This window comes from Monosiga brevicollis, genomic scaffold (genome assembly GCF_000002865.3).
Source record: "Monosiga brevicollis MX1 MONBRscaffold_29 genomic scaffold, whole genome shotgun sequence".
NCBI classification, from domain to species: Eukaryota; class Choanoflagellata; order Craspedida; family Salpingoecidae; genus Monosiga; species Monosiga brevicollis.
In genome coordinates, this window is record NW_001865066.1 from 218,143 (window position 1) to 236,775 (window position 18,633).

Genomic DNA, 18,633 nt, shown 5'->3' on the forward strand with positions numbered 1-18,633 from the left:
CCCCCCCCCCCCCCCCGAGTGCCAGACGTGACAGCCCCTGCCCTCATGCCGTGTGTGTGTGTGTGTGTGTGTGTGTGTGTGTGTGTGTGTGTGTGTGTGTGTGTGTGTGTGTGTGTGTGTGTGTGTGTAAACCCGGGTGGGTGCAGCATTGGGCTAGCCATTGCTCGCCGCCTTGCACTTGAGGGTGCTCATGTTCACATTAGTAGCCGCAAGCAGGCCTCCGTTGATGCCGCCCTGCAGCAGTTGGCAGTATGTACAACTGGCTGCTCTTGTGCCGGAATGGTCACCCCTGGTGGTAACTCACGCTCCGGCTCATGGTTTTAGGGCGAAGGATTGGTCAACGTTACCGGCTCAACTTGCCACGTCGGTGCTGCTGAACAGCGGGAGGCTTTGTTTGAGGCTATTGAAGGTGCAGCACATTATCACTCAGCCCAGCAGAATGCAGCGCGTCCTGCGTTTGCTCATGCCTGACAGACACTTTTGCGTGGATCATCTTCCTGATCTTCAGACAAACACGGGCGCCTGGATATTCTTGTGAGCAACGCGGCCGTGTCTCCTTCCTTTGGGCCCATTCTCGAGGTACGTTACTGGAAACCCGGCTCCATCTCCCCCCACCTCTTGTCACTGACCATGTCCCAAGCGTAGACGACAGAGGCGCAGTGGGAGAAAACCTTTGAGCTCAATGTCAAGGTTGCTTTTTTGCTTGCGCAGCGCGCCATGCCGTTGCTGCAGGCCTCGCAAGGGTTTGTACCGTTGGCCACGCACCCGGCATGTTAAACTCAAGAGAGCCGCTCTCCTTCTGCCGAATGCCGTTAGTCTCAACCGTCTCTGCCCCCACACGCTCTGTAGCAACATTTTGTTTGTCAGTTCCATTGCTGGCTATACACCCCTCGAAAACCTGGGCGCCTATTCCGTGTCCAAGACTGCCCTTTTGGGGCTGACAAAGGTGTGCCATGTCGTGTCGTCTCGAGTGCCGCTTTTGGTGTCAACCAGTAAACCTCAAGCTCGTGCTAATCCTCCTGCACCCTTTGATCATGCCATCAAGGCTTTGGCCGATGAGTGCGGACCGCTGGGTGTGCGCGTCAATGCACTCGCCCCGGGCATCATTGCAACAAAGTTTTCCCGTCTGGTATGTGCTGCATTTGAACTGACACTCGGAAAGGCGGCGCCCGGCCCGCTCCATCTTATGCTCTGTTCATTCGGCGGACAGTTGTACGAGGAAGAAGAGACGCGAAACAAGCTGCTGGCCCACGTGCCTCTCAAGCGACTCGGGACGCCCGAGGACATGGCGGCCACGGCAGCGTTTCTTTGCTCAAACGATGCGGCATACGTGACGGGCGAGTGCGTCGTGGCCGCGGGCGGCATGCACTCACACTTGTGAGACCACAATATCATGATGCTGCCGCTTTGATCAACAAGCTGGCTGGCCAAGTACCAAGCCCATGCTCAAGAACTGAACATGATTGCAAATGGCTCAATAAGAATCCAGAATTTGGTTGGGATTGGCTCAGAGCGTTGTGCCTGTCCGATTCGGAATGTCGCAACAGATATAACGTGACGAAAGACACACAAAAACATAGACACACACACACCGCAACCGAGGTGCTTGGCACCCAACAGGACGCAACAACTCAAAGAAGGCGCCTGTTCGTCTTGCCCGAGAGAAGAGGCAAGCATTGGCATCACTCACACAACCCTGCCTCAGAGTTGGATGAGGATCAGCTCCTGATCCTGCCGCTGAGCAGCTGCCTCGGTCGGCTGGTCAATTTCAGCCTCAAGGTCCGTGCGTCTGTCATTGCCGGAAAGGGGAAGAGATTGAGGCAAGGCCAAAATTGACACGTCAGGCAAGGTACAGCAAAAGACGGACCGTTTGGGAATGCCGTCGGCCGGGGGTGGGAGATTTAATTCAGCTTGTAGCGCATCAAGGTCTTTCACGGTTTTGCATTGCTTGGCACGCTTGATGGACTGTGTAAAATGGGTGGCTTGGTGCTCTTGCTGTTGTTTACGGCGTTTGTGGGCGGCGCGAAGATCCTTATTGTTCTGTTCCGAGGCCTACCCAACAGGATCATCCACATTTGAGAATATATCAGACCTTCGTTGGCTCTTGGTGGCTCTGGACTGATTGATATCCACCCCCGGTCATGATTGCGATGGAAAGAAAAGGAGAGAAAAAAAGGAAAAAGCCTCGTCAATCCCAAGAACAAGGGGAGGCAAGAGAACAGCGCGCACCTGCTTCATCGCCTCTGCCCAGTGAAGAAGCTCATCGGCTTGAGCATCTGTCTCGTTGCTGGTCAGGACAACACCGTGCTCTGGCGCGTTTGCGGTGGCATTTCTAAACGCAACGGACAACGTGAATGAGCCTCTTGTACAGGCACAGGGTGGATAGAGGGCACCGAGCTATTGTCTGCACGCACGTCTCAATGAGGTGCAATAGACGGGTATGGTTGTTGAGCAGGCGGGCATGGCTCAAGGCCGAAACGGTCATTTCAGCAGCATCGCGTGACTCCTCGCCCTACTCCAGCGACATCAAGCTCGGATGAGCGCGTGGCGACAGACTCACCAACCTCACCATCGACAAGCCGGTCTGATGACCCCGCTCGCCTCGCCCCACCTGTTCCATGCACCGCAAGCTCTTGATGTACAGCTCTTCCACCTCCTTCTTGGTCTGTTGCACCGCCGCCATCTTGAACAAGCATTGAAGCGACAGAAGATCCGAACGTTACAGTTTGCACGCAACAACTGTTGTTCCCAACACCAATAAATATTATCTGACATTTGCATTGTCATACATTTTGGTGTTTGTGTATACCGCCAACAACACAAGCTTTTCGAGTTGTTGTGTTGAGCAAACAAATCACACACACACACACACACACACACACACACACACACACACACACACACACACACACACACACACACACACACACACACACACACACACACACACACACACACACACACACACACACACACACACACACACACACACACACACACACACACACAAAATTTTGACAAAAAAATTCAAACACAACACGTTGTGATAGATCTGACAGGCTTTCATACATGCTCTGTTTATCATGTGTTATTTGGCTGCATCTCTGGTTTGCCTATGATTTTTACTTTAGCTTAAAGGCGAAAGGCACCCGCCTCTCTGACTCAAATGTCATCGTCGTCCTCATCTCTTGTTTTCGTGGTGCTCAAGTCTCATTTTTTTTTTTTTTTGAAAGGGCACACGAGTGCGCGCCCGCCTCTCTCTCTCCTCTCTCTCCTCTCTCCTCTCTCCTCTCCTGCTCTCTCTTCTCTCTTCTCTGCTCTTGTGCGCTTTTGCTTGCTCCCTTCCTTGGTTCTTGACCTTGCGCGTGTGTTCGTTGGCCCAGCCGCCTGTGAAAGACAAGATCGGAATCGTGCTTGCTCGTAAGTTCGAAGGCGGGGCATTTAGGAATCCCGGGCCTCGTGTATAATCCAAGTCTGCCGTGCGTGTCACAACCTCAATTCTGATTGATTGGTGGCTCGCTTGCTTCTTTTAGCAGCTGCGCGCCAGGCGTTGCAGCCGTGCCCTGCAGCCGCCCAACATGGATGAAACCTCCTTTGCCATTCCGGTCCAGGTGCAAGAGTAAGTTTTGACAAGGCTCAAGATCGACAACTTGCTCGGCTTTGCTCCTCGGGTCTCACTGGACGCGTTCGCGTATCCCGTCACCCTGTTTTGGCACGCTCGTCCTGCAGCCTCTACTCGGCTTGGATCGAGGAAAAGTTTAGCTCCTACCGACCCAGCCAAGACGGTAGGTCTGGTCGTGCGCTTTTCGTCAACCAGAGCCGCCCGCTGTCTGCCGCAGCATGACTGTCAATGATCTCTGTTCCGCCCCCACGTTGTGTGAGTAGCTACACATCCACTGCCAGTAAAGGAGCCTACCACAACCTATGGACAGGTGCTCTTTGACAGCGACAATGGCAACCTCAGTGCCACCCATCTCTCACTTGGGGCCAAACCCTACATCCGCGTGGCCGCCGATACGGATGTCAAAACTGTAGGCCTTACCCGTGCTAGCATCTGCCCTGCCCTGCCCTGCCCTGCCTGCTCTGAATCAACCCCGACCCTTGATTTTGGACCACACCTGCCATCTTGACTCGCCCGCAGCTTTGCCAGATGATCAACGAGCACTGGGATATCAAAATGCCTCGATTCGTCGTCTCCATCACTGGTGTGCCTTTTCGTTTCGCTGCCTCGCTTGGCTGACTCTTGCTCAGGACCCGTGTCGAATCTCAAGCCTCATCCCGGCCATCCATGTGCAGGCGCTGCTCAAAATTTCAATCTTCCACCCAGACTCAATGACATGATTCGCAGCGTGCGTTTTCCTTTCTTGTTGGTCCGAATTCACTTTCCATCACCCGCGTTCCGCTTGACGTGCCGCAAATGTTTCGTGCCTTGTACAGGGTCTGCAAACAGCCGCTAAAACAGACGAATCCTGGCTCATCACGGGGGGGACCAACTCGGGCGTCATGCGCTATGTTGGCGATGCCAATGCCGACATCATCTCGGAAACCATTGTTGGCCCCATCTTTGGCATTGCCAACTGGTCCACACTCAATGGCCACGAGCAGTTGAAGTATCTTAATCCCTCTGATCCCAACCCTCAACCCGTTCGGTTCGTTATCTTGAGGAGTCCTGTCGCCCTCACCCTCCTCTTTGCACGCTGGCTTGCCCAGACACCTCATTTTGCCCCTCTTCCTACTCGCTGATGGCGTCCGCTCTAATTAGGGGCCAGGTGGCCATGTACGGCAACCCCGACGAATATCCTGAACCTCACCGCTCTTTGGATCGCAACCACACTCATTTCATTCTCGTGGACAATGGCAACCCCAGCCGCAATGCATGGGGTGGAGAGGTCGGTCGCACCCCGCCAACCACGTTGCACCCTTGGTTGTTGTTTTTTTCTGTCCCATCACCACTATCGCCGCTTGCATAGATTGAGCTTCGCACAAAGCTTGAGCGCCAGCTGGCCAAAATGAACGGCTTTGGCGAGTTTGACGTGGAATTTCCCATTGCCATGGTCACGGTGTGCATTCAAGGTGGCCCTGGTACAATTAATACCATGAAGGGTGCTGCCTCAGCCAACAATGCCCTCGTCATTGTCAACGGCAGTGGTCAAGCTGCCGATGCCCTGGCCTACGCCTACTATCTTCGGCATGAGCCCTCGAATGATGACTATTCGGAGGAGGGCCTCGTTGATCTTGTCACACGACAACTCAATGGCAGGGTTAGGGTTTTCGACCATCTTGCAAGCCTTCGACGGCCAATCCCGTATCCTCTTCAGCCTCTTCAGCGTGGCCTTGCTGCACTCACTTTTTCCGACAACTTTCCATAGACTGACTTGATCAGCGATATCAAAAAGGTCGTGGAAGTCAAACACCAGTGCTACATCTACAACGTCGATTACACGGGCCGTGTACGACCTCGCTCCCTGCTCAGTCTCGATGTTGTTAATGTCGCACTTCCACGGCACCCTCACGTGCTCTTGCTCGCCATGCCATCATGCGGATAGATTGAGTTGCCTCTGGACATTGCCATTCTGGATGCCATTCGCATCAACGAAGCACGCAATCCCGCCTGCCGCGTCAACTCCTGGCTCAACCTCAAGAATGATAGGCAGGAGGCCCAGCGAACCCTCACGCTCAACAAGCTTACTGATCAGCGGAATGCTGCCAGTGATCAAGCGACCATCAACTTTCTAACCAAAAAAATCGATCACGAAGTTAAAGGTACGAACGATCTCCCATCTCTTGGTGCCTCAACTTGACTGGTGTATTTGCATGACCTTGGCCCTCTGCCTTTCGGGCCTGCCTTTGCCCCCCGCTGCGTGTCAGATCGACTCAAGCGCCTTCGCTTCCAAGCTGAAATATCCAAAGTTCGGCTGCTGGAGCTTGCCCTCCTTTGGAATCGCTACGACATTGCCGAGTACGTCGTGTGGCCGGCCCGTGACGTCTCTGCGCCCCCAGCTCATCTGAAGCATTGAAAGTTTTGCGCCGTGGAAGCCGGTTTGCTTCGACTGACGCGGCACCCTGTTACGGCTTGGCGCAGGGATCTCGCCATGAAGACGCGCCTGATCCAAGACTTCAGCCGCATCCAAGAAGGCGATGACGAGGACGACAAGAAGCTCCTCAAGTCCAAGGCCCGCATGCTCAAGTGGGCCATGCAGCGCGATCGTGGTGGCTTTGTGCGCCTTTTCTTGGAAACCATGGACCGAGAGGACGTCCAGATGTTTCTTGAGCAGAGCGGCAAGGACTTTCCCACGACCTCTGCCAACAAAGCCAATCCACTTCTGTACGTGCGGTGTCGCTCAAAGAGATTCTGTTGCGTTTGCCATGTTTTTGTTTGAGCAGTTGGCCAGCAAATCCCTCACTCCAAGGCCAAATTACTTTTCACAACATCTAGCTCCCAGCGCAACAAGCAGGGTCTGGCTAGCTTAGCGGCCAACCAAGAAACACAGCAGCGTTTCAAGATTCCGCTCCCGCCAGAGGTTTTTGCAGAAGTGCCCCCTGTGCACCTGCGCCGAATTTACTTGGTATGGTTTTGTGAACGCTCGCTCGGTGTACACGCTCTCCGCCACCTTTCATCTTTCCAGCGCATTCATTGACGGCATTCCCCCCTCCCTCCCTCAAATCATGCCAGACCTGCTTTGAGGAGCGCATCGACTACGATCGCAGTACCATCAAGAGCCTGGCCTTGAACGCGGCCTTTCAAATCAACCGCGATGTACGCCTTTATTTGCTTTTCTCCTTGGGGCCCTCACCTTGCACAACTTGCGACACCGCTTTATATTCATCGCTCGGTGTCTGCACATCTGCTTGACATTGACGATCCCATACAGCTCAAGGCACTTGAGCACGAGGTGAGCTTGACTTGACGTTGATTCACTGGTCCTGCGCCTTTATGAGTCATGCAGCTTTTCGGTCACGCGCCAGCCGCACCAGCATATCATTTGCGCTCATCCCTCCTTTTTTTTTTGAATGCACAGCATAAAGCCATTCTTGAGCAGCTGTACAAGGAAGAGCGGTGTACTGCCTGGCACCTCAATCATGACAGCGAGCAATTTGTCATCAACTGGCTGGTGCGTTGCACGCCGCCGCCATCAAGCACTTGTAAACATTTCTTTTTGTTTATTTTGGTGTTTTTCTTTTTTCGTTGCTTTGGGCAGCATTCATGACTTGTTTTGCTTCTTATAGCTGGCCAAAGACTATATGGTATCTGAGCTTGAGGATGAACCACAGACCCTTGATGACACGGCTCGTCGCGAACTTGCTGAAGAGCTGGCCAAAGGCTTGCATCATCTCTGGGTGCATCGCCAGGTACGGCCAGGCAGGCACGCGGCTACGTCTGTGTTTTTCTGGTGATGTTGGTCTCATGGCACCGCGTTTGGGCACCATCGAACTTTCACCCCTCCTTAGCTGGACGACCTTGGCCATCTCAATGAAGAAGATCGAGAGAAATTCACCGATTCATCCCGCCGACCACCCTTGGTCGATTTTGATGATGAAAGCGTACGGAAACTGTGATTCGCTTGCACACACACACACACACACACACACACACACACACACACACACACACACACACACACACACACACACACACACACACACACACACACACACACACACACACACACAATCCAGATTGGGCTATGTCTATTGTAGAGTCTATTGGGACTGACTCTTGTGTCTTTGCTATGGCCTGCCTATCTGTAGTTTGCCATTGGACGCGCTAGAATCATTGAAGACGGTGCGTTTGGCTGCTCACGACACACGCTGTCCCGCCACGAGCCCGATTGTTGAAAGAGGATGCCTGGCTGATTTGCACGCTTTTTGCGACCATGTCAAATTATAGTGGACGGCTATCTCCATCACATCACCACCCGGGGTGGCATCTCCATCTGGCAGCCATCCACACTTGAGGAACTTTACATCAACGTAAGCTCCTAGCCGCGACCCGCACATCTCTTTACGTTTCCCCATCAATCCCACATTCAACCTCTCTCACCTCCTCTTCTATTTGACTTTTTTTTGCACAACAAAGTTGACGGTTCCGCGCTCGAATCGCGATATTCCAATCGTCGAAACCCTCTCGCGGACCTTCAAAGTACGAGGCGAATGCAACATCTTTCCAAAAAGTCGGATGGTAGTCTTACATTTTGTTTTGGCGGCGCATGCTAGGGTGGCGAGTTTACCATCGACTGCGTACTCGGCCACGTAAGTGATTTGGATGTGCCACAACGTTGTTGATTAATTATTTTTTTCCCTAATGTTTCGCGTCTCCTCCATCTTGTTTTCTGTTTCCTCATCTGGGCCTCATGCACGGCCCAATCTTAGTATAAAGATCTGTTGGTGGCCAATGATGGCCATCCGTTTGATCTGAGCCTCGACGAGTTCAAAAAGCTCTCACCTTACTTTCATTTGATGGTACAACTCTTCGGATGCGAACTTGGACCAATGTCGTCCCAGTGCGTTTAGACTTTGCAATACCGGGGCCTGTCATTCACTCGGGTTCTGCTCTTCTATTTTCTAGCTGTGGGCGGTCATTGGCAACCGCAAGGAGCAGGCGCTGTACTACTGGTCGATCGATCGGTCTTTTGCCATTGAAAATGCCCTCATTGCTTTTATCGTGGCGTCAAACCTCGGCGATCAGAAGCAGCTTCCGGTGAGTTAGGGGCTGCAGAAGTACAGACAGGCCTGCAATGTGATGAATGCCGTTTCCCCATTCATGCTTGACCGATTGCACAATGCCATCCCGTTGCTAGGTGGAGCTGCAATTTGACTATCAAGACATGGGGGAGGCGTTTATGGATCACGCCCGGCCACTCCTCAGCTACTTCCGCTCAGCCAACTCCATCACCTTGAATGAGCTCCTGCTGAACCAAACTGTGCAGGCCGGCCGTCTCCCAACTTGGAAACTTGGTATGATGCCTTCTTGTGGAAGGCACCGCCTCACATGCTTATCTTATTGCTGTATCGCCCCTGGTCATTTGATTCCCGAAACTTTGTGCCAATAGCCTATATTGCCAAGGATGGCGAGTTTGCAGCACAGGCCCCAATGCTAGACGTGGTTTCGGCAAAGTGGTATGGCAAGGTCGACCGGAGCAATTCCATGTGGAAGCTATTTTTCGGCTGCCTGTGCCCACCCTACGTCATGCTCCCGGCCGAGCCTCTGTACGTTTTCATGTCTGTGTGTGGAAGCATTGTCAACCGTGGTCGCCTTTAGCATCTCTTCCAGCGACGATTCTCACGGCACCTCCTGTTTGCAACCCCTTTTTGACTCTTGTCGTCAATTTACGTAGCACTGAGGGCGAGTATCTTCAAACTCTCTGGCAGCAGCTGAGATCGTTCCTCTTTGTGCGCGTCCGCCTCAACAAGAAGCTTGCTTTTGACATCGGTACGTCGCCATGTTCTGCTCGGAGAGGCACTGGAGGATTGAGTTGAAGCTCACGGTGAGCATGGGATTCCAGATCGTCTGGCTCTCTTTCGACCCACAGAACACAACAAGTATACCTCCTCGCTGGGCATTCCATCGGTACGAGTGCCTGTGTAGATGTTTTGCTGTCCCATTGCATTGTATGCAAAAGGATGCATGCTGTGAAATCATGCAAAGCACACTGCTTTTGGACCCCGCTTACCCTTACCCTTCCCCTGCTTTTGACCAAAGGCCGAGCATCACCGCCAAGCCAACCCGACTGCTATGATCCGCCGCATCTTGAAGCCCAAGGCCAACAGAGACGATGAAAGTGAGCGCCAGGTTGAGGGCGCACTGACAACGCAGGACATGAACCCCCTGCGCCATTATCAAACCAGGAGCGATTCCCTTGCCAGCCAGGCCAGCTCCAACGCGTCCTTGGACAAGGCTCAATTTTCTTCCCCCGCTCGATTGTCTGGGTTTGAGGTTCGTGCAGATGTCGCCTGAGAGTTTGCGCCTTTTAAACTTCATGGCAGTCGAGTCGTTGTCCTCACCGACTTGTTGTGGCGAATCGGTGTTTAGATCATCCGCCGCCGAATGTGGGCGTTTTACGAAGCTCCCATCAACAAGTTTATCTTGCAAGCTGTCTGCTACATTGCCCTTTTAATTGTCTATACCCTCTCCACATTGCCACAAACACGCTATTTGCTGACGTACCATGTCCGACTTTTGTGCTTAGTATCACGTTATCCGATTCTCACATGCTCATTTGAAGAAGCTAGCTGACTCACCTTCAATGCCGTGTCTCTGTTTTGTGGTGCAGTCGGATCAATTTTGGTTTTACGTGACAGCAGCTTGGATGCTGACCATGTTCCTCGAGGAGCTGCGCCAGGCCACGCATAGCACCATCGATGCATGGTGGTCCTCGCTTTGGAACCGGTTAGTACTCCGTGCTAGCGCTCATCCGCCCCCAGTGACACTTTCTGCGGCCGTGCTCATTGATGTCTTGCATCATCCAAGTACAGATGGGACTTGGTGATGTACGTCATGTACTTGATCTCTGTCCTGTTGCGCCTAGATCGTGATCCGCAATTCTTGGGGGTGCGTTTTCATCCATCCATCCATACCCGTTCTAGCGTTGAGACGGAAGGGGAGACAAGCCGAAGTTGCGCAGACAAGTGTGGATGAGCATCGGCCTAAAAACTCATTGGATAACATCCTGTCAAATCCCATACGACTTGTTTGCTTCCTGTTCTATGTTTTCTGTCATAATAGGCTGCGCGTGTGTTTTATTCGTTGGTGGCAGCCATGCTATGGTTTCGCCTGGCGCGACTCTACGCCGTCAGCCGAACGCTTGGTCCCAAATTGGTCATGATCCAGCTCATGGTGGTACGTACGCTTGTTGCAGCATTTTTTTGGCAATGCGGATCAGGTGCCGCACTCCACCTGCAAGTTGCTGTCGACTTTCCTGATTGCTGCATCCGTGCTTGCCCTGTTGCGCAGAAGGACATCATGGTTTTTTTGGCCTTGATGTTTGTTGTCTTTGCGGGCTACGCCATTGCCCTTTTTTCAACTCTATATTCAGGACGCCGACTCGACGAATTCACCTTGACAGAGCTGGTGCGTGTTGAGTCGTGCCTGTTAGCTTTCGGTGATTCACTTGCCTGTCTGATGACGCTAGGTATTGTGCTTGCCAACCACAGGTATTCCAACCCTACTTTCAAATTTATGGCGAGCTCTTCCTGGAGGAGATGCGCAGCGAAACCTCATGTATCAACGAGAACTTTAGTGGCTGCGGCAATGATACGGTACGCGTGTGGCAGTGCCTCATGGCCCACGGCTGCCGAGGACTGGACTCACTCGACTATGTTTGCTTCTTTCGCCCATAGGGCTTCTTTGCGGCCGTGCTTTTGGCATTGTATTTACTCATTGCCAACGTACTGCTGGTCAACTTGCTCATTGCGATGATGAGTGCGACCTACGATCAAGTGGAATCGCAAGCCGAGCAATTATGGGCGTTGCAAAACATTGAGGCTCTCCTGGAAGTGGATCAAGCGTGAGTAGGCCCATGGCACCGTGATCTGATCAAAAAGTCAATGTACTGTGCTTTGTTCAACTCACGCACCTTGCACCTTTGTGATTTGTATTTTTATTTTCTTGTTTCTTCTTCTTCTTCCTGTCCTCTGGTCATGCACATGTAGATGGTTTCTGCCGGCGCCTTTAAATTTTCCACGGAACATCTGGCTCTTTGTGCAATTTCTCTTGCGCTGCAACCCCAATAACAGCGTCAAGCCGCGCGATCTTGTGGAAATCAACGAGCCCGAGGACAGTGTCATGGAGTTTTCCAAGCAGACAACTCTGCAGTATTTTGTGGAGCAGCGCACACACGACCAGCACGCCGAGACACTCAAGGGCCTGGTTGCCAATCAGCAGCTCCTCAACCACATTGTCACTTTGATTGTGAACCCCGAAGCGAAGGTACGCAGACGTGTATGCCAATTGTGCCATTTCACTTGAGTTTGGTTGGAAGTGGTTGGCTCATGTTGTGGTCTCGCTTGGCTGCAGCGCGCTTATTCTGCACGTTTGTCCACGCTCTGAGACATAAGTAAACACACACTATTTAATTGTGGTGAAAGTTCGCTGAGCGACGAAATTCTTCTCTCTCAATTGACGTGTATCATCCTGTGATGCGACCTCTTGTCATTCGCTGGCCCCGGTCATGACGATGCCTTTCCAGCCCGAATAAAGATCTTTGAGAGGGCCAGAATCTCGTCATAACATTTCAATGTTAGGAACCATCCATCGAGTTATTTTTTCGCTGACTTTTTTTTTTTTTTGTGAGCAGACAACTCCAGCATAATAATAACAGCAACATGGCGACTGAGGAGGCGGATGAGGTTGCAGTGGTTGGCCGTGAGGATGCACCAGTAAACAACCTGGATGCGCTACTGGAGTGGGAGACGCAGGGGCCTTCCTTTTGTGTGCCGCGTGCGCAACGAGATAGCCTGCCTGGGGCTCGGATGTTGGTGTGCCACGATATGAAGGGTGGTTATTTAGGTGATCGTCGGCGACATGGCAGCGTCGAGCTCCCGACATATCAGCTCTATCATTGGCATTTGATCGACACCTTTGTGTATTTTGCCCACCAACTGGTGACTATTCCGCCTCGACAGTGGATTGACGTGGCTCACCGGCAAGGTGCCAAGGTCTGTCCCCCGGATTGGATGGTTTGGTGCAGGTCAAAGTGTCGCTGGTTGCGCCGCCGCGGCAGTACTGTTCCAAGCCGATCATAGCTGGCTAATGCATCAGCAATGTGATTTGGTGCCTCGTAGATTCTTGGAACCTTCATCACCGAATGGGAGGCTGGAGCCCGGGTGTGCAAGCAACTGCTAGCAAACGAGGCAACCTGGGAACGGGCTGCGCAAGCCTTGGCTGATATTGCCTCGCATCACGGTTTTGACGGTTGGCTCATCAATATCGAGAACAACCTCGAGGCTTGGGAGGTTGAGCCAATGTGTCGCTTTCTCGAGCTTGTTCACCGCAATTGCCACAAGACGGTTCGTCTTGCCAATGAGTATTATGAGTATTGGCTCAAAGAGCACGGTGCAATTGAGATTGGGCATGTCCCTTGCCATCTTAATGCAGTCCCAAGAAGGAGAAGGAGCCTGCCCGACTGCTGACTCACCGCGCTTTGCTCGGTGCTTGCTCGACTGCAGCTTGGCACGGATGCGTGCGTAATTTGGTATGACTCTGTGACCAAAGCAGGCCAGTTGCAGTGGCAAAATGAGCTCAACTCGGCCAACAAGCTGTTCTTTGATGTCTGGTGAGTGGCTGTGTCTCCCCCACTGCAGGTTGTCAAGGGACGGTCGGCGTCCAGTCATGTGGCCTCGCCAACTGACACATGCCCGTGGTCAACAGCGACGGTATCTTCCTCAACTATACATGGCTTCCCGATGGTCTAGCACGCAGCGCTGCTGTTGCGCGTCAAAGGTTGGTCCGCGTGCTCGGCCCCACGATGAAATGTTGTCGCTCTGGCGCATTGACTTGTATCCAGTCACACATCCCGGGGCGTGAGTAGACAGCAAGACGTCTATGTGGGCATTGACGTTTTTGGACGTGGAACCTATGGCGGTGGACAGTGGAATTGTGCCGCAGCGGTTCAATCGATAACGCGTATGTACAACCAGCATTGACCATTCGAGCGCTGCGTGCTTTGATCTTTTGAGAAAGGCCTTTGGCTTAATAATGAACCTGGATAGGACACCAGCTTGCCATAGCACTTTTTGCGCCTGGTTGGGTGTACGAGAATCTTCCTTTGGAAGACTTTGCAGCAAACCAACGCCGGTCTGTAACAAAACCCAACGCGCCGCGCAGTGTCTGGCCTGCGCAGCGTGGACTCGCATTTAACTATTTCAACGTTTTCCTCTTACATGACATGGCAGCTTCTGGGCTCAGTTTGAAAGCACGGGAGTCGTTGAACATCGACCAAAGACGCTGCCCGTTCAGACAAGCTTTTCTCTTGGGTCGGGAGATAAATGGTACCTTGAGGGCCAGCTGATTCGCTCGAGTCCGTTGGCCACGCTGGCAGGCCAGGTATGGGTTGATTCGTTTTGGCCGTGTCTTGAAACGGGTGGTACCAAGGTATTGTCCATGAATTTCATGCGATCGTTGGTGTAGGACCTGCTGCCAAATCTTCCAGTACCTACTGCTGGCGCCGCGCCTCCTTCTAATGTATGGACGGCTCTGATATCGCGGATCCTGTCCCGTGTTTGGTCCCTCACGATCGGCTGGGTGAATGGGACTGCGGGTGAGCAGCCCGATGCGGCAGCAAGTGGGCTTGGCACTCCAGAACTGGATTTGGCATCAGACTGCGTGTGGCGCGGTACCAGTTCGCTACGCCTTACCATCCCTCCAGACCACGGCCAGCCCGAGGCAGGTGCTTGTGTATCGCAACTCGTCCTACGCCTACAGATATCCAGCCAACTGCCCGTGACAGTCCGCTTTGTCACGTATGTTACACGATCAACCGTATCCTGGGGTTCTTGCTTGCAAATTAGCAGATAGATGAAACAACCGGGGGAATGACCAGTGCGGGGCGTAGCAATTGATACTTTGGTCTGCCGGGTGACCATTAGGCGTGCAACGCAAGGCTGGACAAGCATACGCTTGGCCCTAGCCTCGGAGACGGGTGAGCCTGTCGATGCTCTTGATCTTCTTCCCAAGAGTCGCGTAGCTGGCAACGCTCGGCCAGATGGCGCCCACGTGGTAGTGGCAACGGAGCTTCCCACTGAGAGTGGGTGGCAGGTTTACTCGGCTACAGTGCCGCCTGATTTGCTTCAGGGACGCGTCATCACTGCTGTCAATCTGCAGCTCCACGATGTTTGTTTTGACAATCAAGATGTCGTTGTGGCACACCTGGGACACTTGAGCTTGGCCAATGGCAATGAGATTAAAGATTGGTATGTGACCTGCTCAAGGTGGCTGTCGAGGTAAAAATACTATGCTAAACAACGAACATGTCATTTTTGCCATCGCACCTTTTTTTTTTTTTTTTTCTAGGAGCGCGTGCTCACCACGTCTTTCACGGGAAGAACACGTCAATGACACCAAGAACCACTATCGCCTTAGTCTACATCAGAGCCAGGTGTGTCACCATGAGCTTATTTGGCGCATGCCCTCTCGTTCTGAGATTGGTGCCCTGCATCACACCGTGAGCATCCCATGGTCTTACCTCTTTACCGCCCGTCTGGCAGGCATGTGTGCGGAGCTACGTTTTTGTAGACGACGAGCTTTACACGGTCACACATGAGGTACATCATGTTGATTGCTGTTTTGTGCGCCTCAGTTCAGTCACACTCATCCCACAACATTTATGCCTCCTGTCTCGCGCACAGTCATCGACGGAATTGTATTTAAGCGAGCCCCTTGCGACGCGATTGAGCGTTTGCTACGAACGCAGCGATGGCCAGATGAGTCCTCGAGTACCAGTAGCCCGTACGTAAAGCAAGACCGCAATACTGGCAGCTACACCGTCACCCCATCGGTCCGAGCTCTCTAACTTGTTGATTGAAAACTCAAAAAAATTACATGAAGTAAAACGTTATGTGTGGTGAACAACGGCTCCATTTTCTGCTTGTAACATCACACACACACACACACACACACACACACACACACACACACACACACACACACACACACACACACACAGACGGGGGTCATGAAAGGGACGCGCAGAACGTGAAGGAAGAGGGCGTTTGGTGGCCGCGAGCAGCGGGTACCCGGTCAGATGGCCGATGATGCTGAAGCGGTGGCCAATTGTCCAAACGCCCATATCGTGCGTTGGTTGAAAGAGCTGCAGGCACAGGTCGGCATGGTCTGCAATCGGGCGCGTACGCAACACCGGTTCGCTTCTGACCATCTGTGCGCGTGGGCGGTAGGCGACCTCAGAGAATCGCAGAGAAACGCTACAACGTGCCATCGAGAGCGTGGGCACATGCCCACATCGCTTGCGCAACGGCAACGAAGCTACGAAGGTATGTATGCCATGTGACCTCTGTCTATTTCTCAAAACGCAGCGTCGCTGACCTCAGTTTGGCATCGCGTGTGTCAGCTAAGATGGATTGGCCCGTACATCGGTGCCTACATTGATCGTCGCCTCCGCCAAGCCGGCGCCTCGGCTGCCGACTTGATCACCTCTTCGCGAAGGGTGACATCAAGTCGCCGACCTCGAGTCAAGCCACCCCACACCTCCGTGACTGCGGAACCCAAGTCTGATGCGCCTATTTCAAACTTGCGACCATCGCCCCAGGCGACGGTACAACTCTTCCCATTTGCCGCCCCCCAACAGCGGCCAACAGCCACTGGCAGCACTCCTGCTGCTGCGACGCCCCTTTCTTTAGATGAATTGGCTCATCCATTGCTGCGCTCGCGCTCTGCCATTGCGGCACAACGCGTCGTGCCTCCTTTAATACCACGCTCAGAAGCGCCAGCAGCCCCGAGCCCAACGCGCGCGCTCTACCGTCCAGCGCCTGCACCACCCGTTGGCTCGCCTCCGCAATCTGCCGTTGCACCCCTTACAGAAGTTGCCGCACAGCAGATCTTGACCGAGCCATCACACGCACCGCCAGCCAGCAGCGGATTCGCCTCCTCGGTGCCACCACCTGCGTCGGCTTCAGTTGATGGGGATCCAGCACCAATCTCTTCTGGAGTTGCGCTTTTGCCTGAGCCGAGTCAGTGTCGCGCAGCACATCGCACCATGCGACCAGGCGAGTATGGCCTGCAGCTGTTGGTCGACCACCGGGAGCACAGGCTTTTGCGCTCCTTGAAGAGAGCCTCAGTGCCCCACGTCGTCACAACCTTGGTGACGGGCGACATGTTGTGGGTGGCTCGACATAAACTCAATGGCACCTGTGCTCTCTTGCCCATTGTCATTGAGCGCAAAATACACCGGGACTATGTTGACAGCTTGCTGAAGCACAATCGCCTCAAACTGCAACGCCAACGACTTGCCGCCTCACAGGTTCCCAAACGTGCCCTCGCAATCGCCGTACCTGCTTCTTGCGCACAGTCGACTTGTTGCATTGACCATGGCCATGACATACTGCTGGTTGTTGTATTTTATGCCGTGCGCTTAGTGCGGCCGCCCTACTCTTGTCCTGGAGGGCTTGTCAAAGCAGCGCGAGCATGGGTTCATCTCGAATAACAAGATCCGTCAATCGCTGCTCAACATGACGCTGGAACAGAACATATACTTGATACAAACGCGCAATACTGACCACACGGCAGAGCGTCTCCGGGTGCTCAACAAGCAGCTCAAAGAGCAATACAATGTGCGTGTCCCGCCCTTTTTTGGAGATCTCATCAATATTATGTCGTGGGTTGTCCATTGGGCACCATGCCGCGAGAGCTCTTCTTTAACCAACCGGCGTACACACTTGCTATTTGCCTCAGCCCGGGAAGCCAACTCATGCTTGCTGTGTTTGGGCGAACGCCACCTTCTAGGATGTGACCATTCACGTTCACGCACGATGTGCCGGGGCTTGCAGCGTCCTCGACTGCATACCCGTTTCGATGCATGTCATCCAAGACGGCGCGTTTCACACCATTGAGCTGCAAGACTTTTTCATCTTGACCAAGCCTCGCGAGGTCAAGCCATTGACAAATATTGTTCAACTTGGATCGAGCATCGGGACTAGCCCGCTCCTCATCTCCAACCTTGGTCTGGGATAGGCTGAGCCGCTACGAATAGCCTTTGCGCAGCAGCTGACCTGCTTGGCCGGTCTCACCCCTCAAGATGCCTTGCTTCTGACTGCACACTTTCCCACCCCACAAAGGTTTGGCCGAGCCATTGTTGCCTTCACAGAAAAGGTGGCAATAAAAAAAAGAGCACCCGCAGAGCTCATCTTGTGTTTTTGGTTTTTTTTTTATTTTGATTTTTTTTTACCACTTGCCGACTTGTAGCCTCATGGCTTTTATTCGAGATAGCATGGCAACCTCGCCCGCGGCTGACTCGGAGTCAAATGACGACTGCGGAGAGTCGTTGGCAAAGCGGCTCAAACCATGCATCAAAAAGCTAGCCCAATTAAGCAGACAAACGAACGAGCATGGTGCTGTGCGCAAGGTGCGTGTGGCGCTGCCAGTACCATATCCTCAAATTGTTATTAGTGCTTTGAGGGTGCACTCATTTGACTGTGCAAAAATTTCACGACGTGTCTGGTTTTTAATAGTTTGGCTCGGTCAAGGCTGCCAAGATTGTGCACCTGTATGCACGACTCAAGGCTGACTGACGGTTGTGTGCAGCCAGGGAACTCACCGAGGGATGCATTGTCGTTTCGGCGATGGACCCCGTTCATCAAACCTGATGTCCATGACGTTGTAAACCCATCTTTTCTGCAAACAGCACCAAGCGCGTAGCTATGGTGGTCTTTTTGCGGCACGCATCTTATTCTTTAGCCATGCAATGTAATTGGTAAGCTCCTACGCTTCACCTTCTGCATGCCATTCATATCTACCCTCGCAATCGATGGCCATTATTTGAGCATGTGCATGTCAAGTTCCTGAACGACTTGCGGCTGAAAGTGACGGCGAACATGAAGATAGCCGCAAGTGACGCGTCTTTATTTTCGCTTGGGCTCCAGAGCCTACTGGCCATAAGCTTGGCCGATGCAGACCAACACCAGAAC

General features: G+C 53.0%; 3 protein-coding genes across 3 annotated transcripts; 2 read left to right on the forward strand and 1 right to left on the reverse strand.

Moving 5' to 3' along the window:
• Positions 1-45: 45 nt before the first annotated feature.
• MONBRDRAFT_28844 (uncharacterized protein) lies at positions 46-1,381 on the forward strand (the record flags this gene model as incomplete). The annotated part of the gene is made up of 7 exons (XM_001749241.1): positions 46-249; positions 325-409; positions 509-579; positions 646-743; positions 850-946; positions 1,046-1,129; positions 1,211-1,381. The coding sequence occupies 7 exons, from the start codon at positions 46-48 to the stop codon at positions 1,379-1,381; spliced, it is 810 nt and encodes a 269-aa protein (XP_001749293.1).
• Positions 1,382-1,666: 285 nt separating this feature from the next.
• MONBRDRAFT_34056 (uncharacterized protein) lies at positions 1,667-3,071 on the reverse strand (the record flags this gene model as incomplete). The annotated part of the gene is made up of 6 exons (XM_001749313.1): positions 1,667-1,789; positions 1,868-2,052; positions 2,230-2,332; positions 2,415-2,512; positions 2,612-2,683; positions 2,790-3,071. The coding sequence occupies 6 exons, from the start codon at positions 3,069-3,071 to the stop codon at positions 1,702-1,704; spliced, it is 828 nt and encodes a 275-aa protein (XP_001749365.1). The 3' UTR covers positions 1,667-1,701.
• A 507-nt stretch (positions 3,072-3,578) lies between these two features.
• On the forward strand, positions 3,579-18,237 carry MONBRDRAFT_34057 (uncharacterized protein; the record flags this gene model as incomplete). Its single annotated transcript, XM_001749242.1, has 54 exons — positions 3,579-3,619; positions 3,730-3,785; positions 3,886-4,031; positions 4,142-4,205; positions 4,297-4,349; positions 4,438-4,649; positions 4,763-4,889; positions 4,971-5,261; positions 5,370-5,450; positions 5,547-5,763; positions 5,869-5,959; positions 6,083-6,325; positions 6,437-6,566; positions 6,674-6,757; positions 7,020-7,112; positions 7,228-7,350; positions 7,750-7,783; positions 7,889-7,971; positions 8,078-8,140; positions 8,215-8,250; positions 8,371-8,460; positions 8,567-8,698; positions 8,799-8,955; positions 9,051-9,207; positions 9,336-9,430; positions 9,504-9,568; positions 9,701-9,934; positions 10,031-10,168; positions 10,272-10,387; positions 10,474-10,549; positions 10,724-10,837; positions 10,952-11,068; positions 11,152-11,256; positions 11,338-11,504; positions 11,650-11,926; positions 12,304-12,436; positions 12,506-12,654; positions 12,781-13,005; positions 13,165-13,271; positions 13,367-13,438; positions 13,527-13,621; positions 13,708-13,792; positions 13,891-14,041; positions 14,264-14,457; positions 14,584-14,907; positions 15,008-15,092; positions 15,202-15,258; positions 15,294-15,491; positions 15,889-15,984; positions 16,062-16,265; positions 17,086-17,280; positions 17,681-17,784; positions 17,912-18,071; positions 18,178-18,237. 54 exons carry the CDS (start codon positions 3,579-3,581, stop codon positions 18,235-18,237), a joined length of 7,002 nt encoding a protein of 2,333 aa, XP_001749294.1.
• Positions 18,238-18,633: the final 396 nt, after the last annotated feature.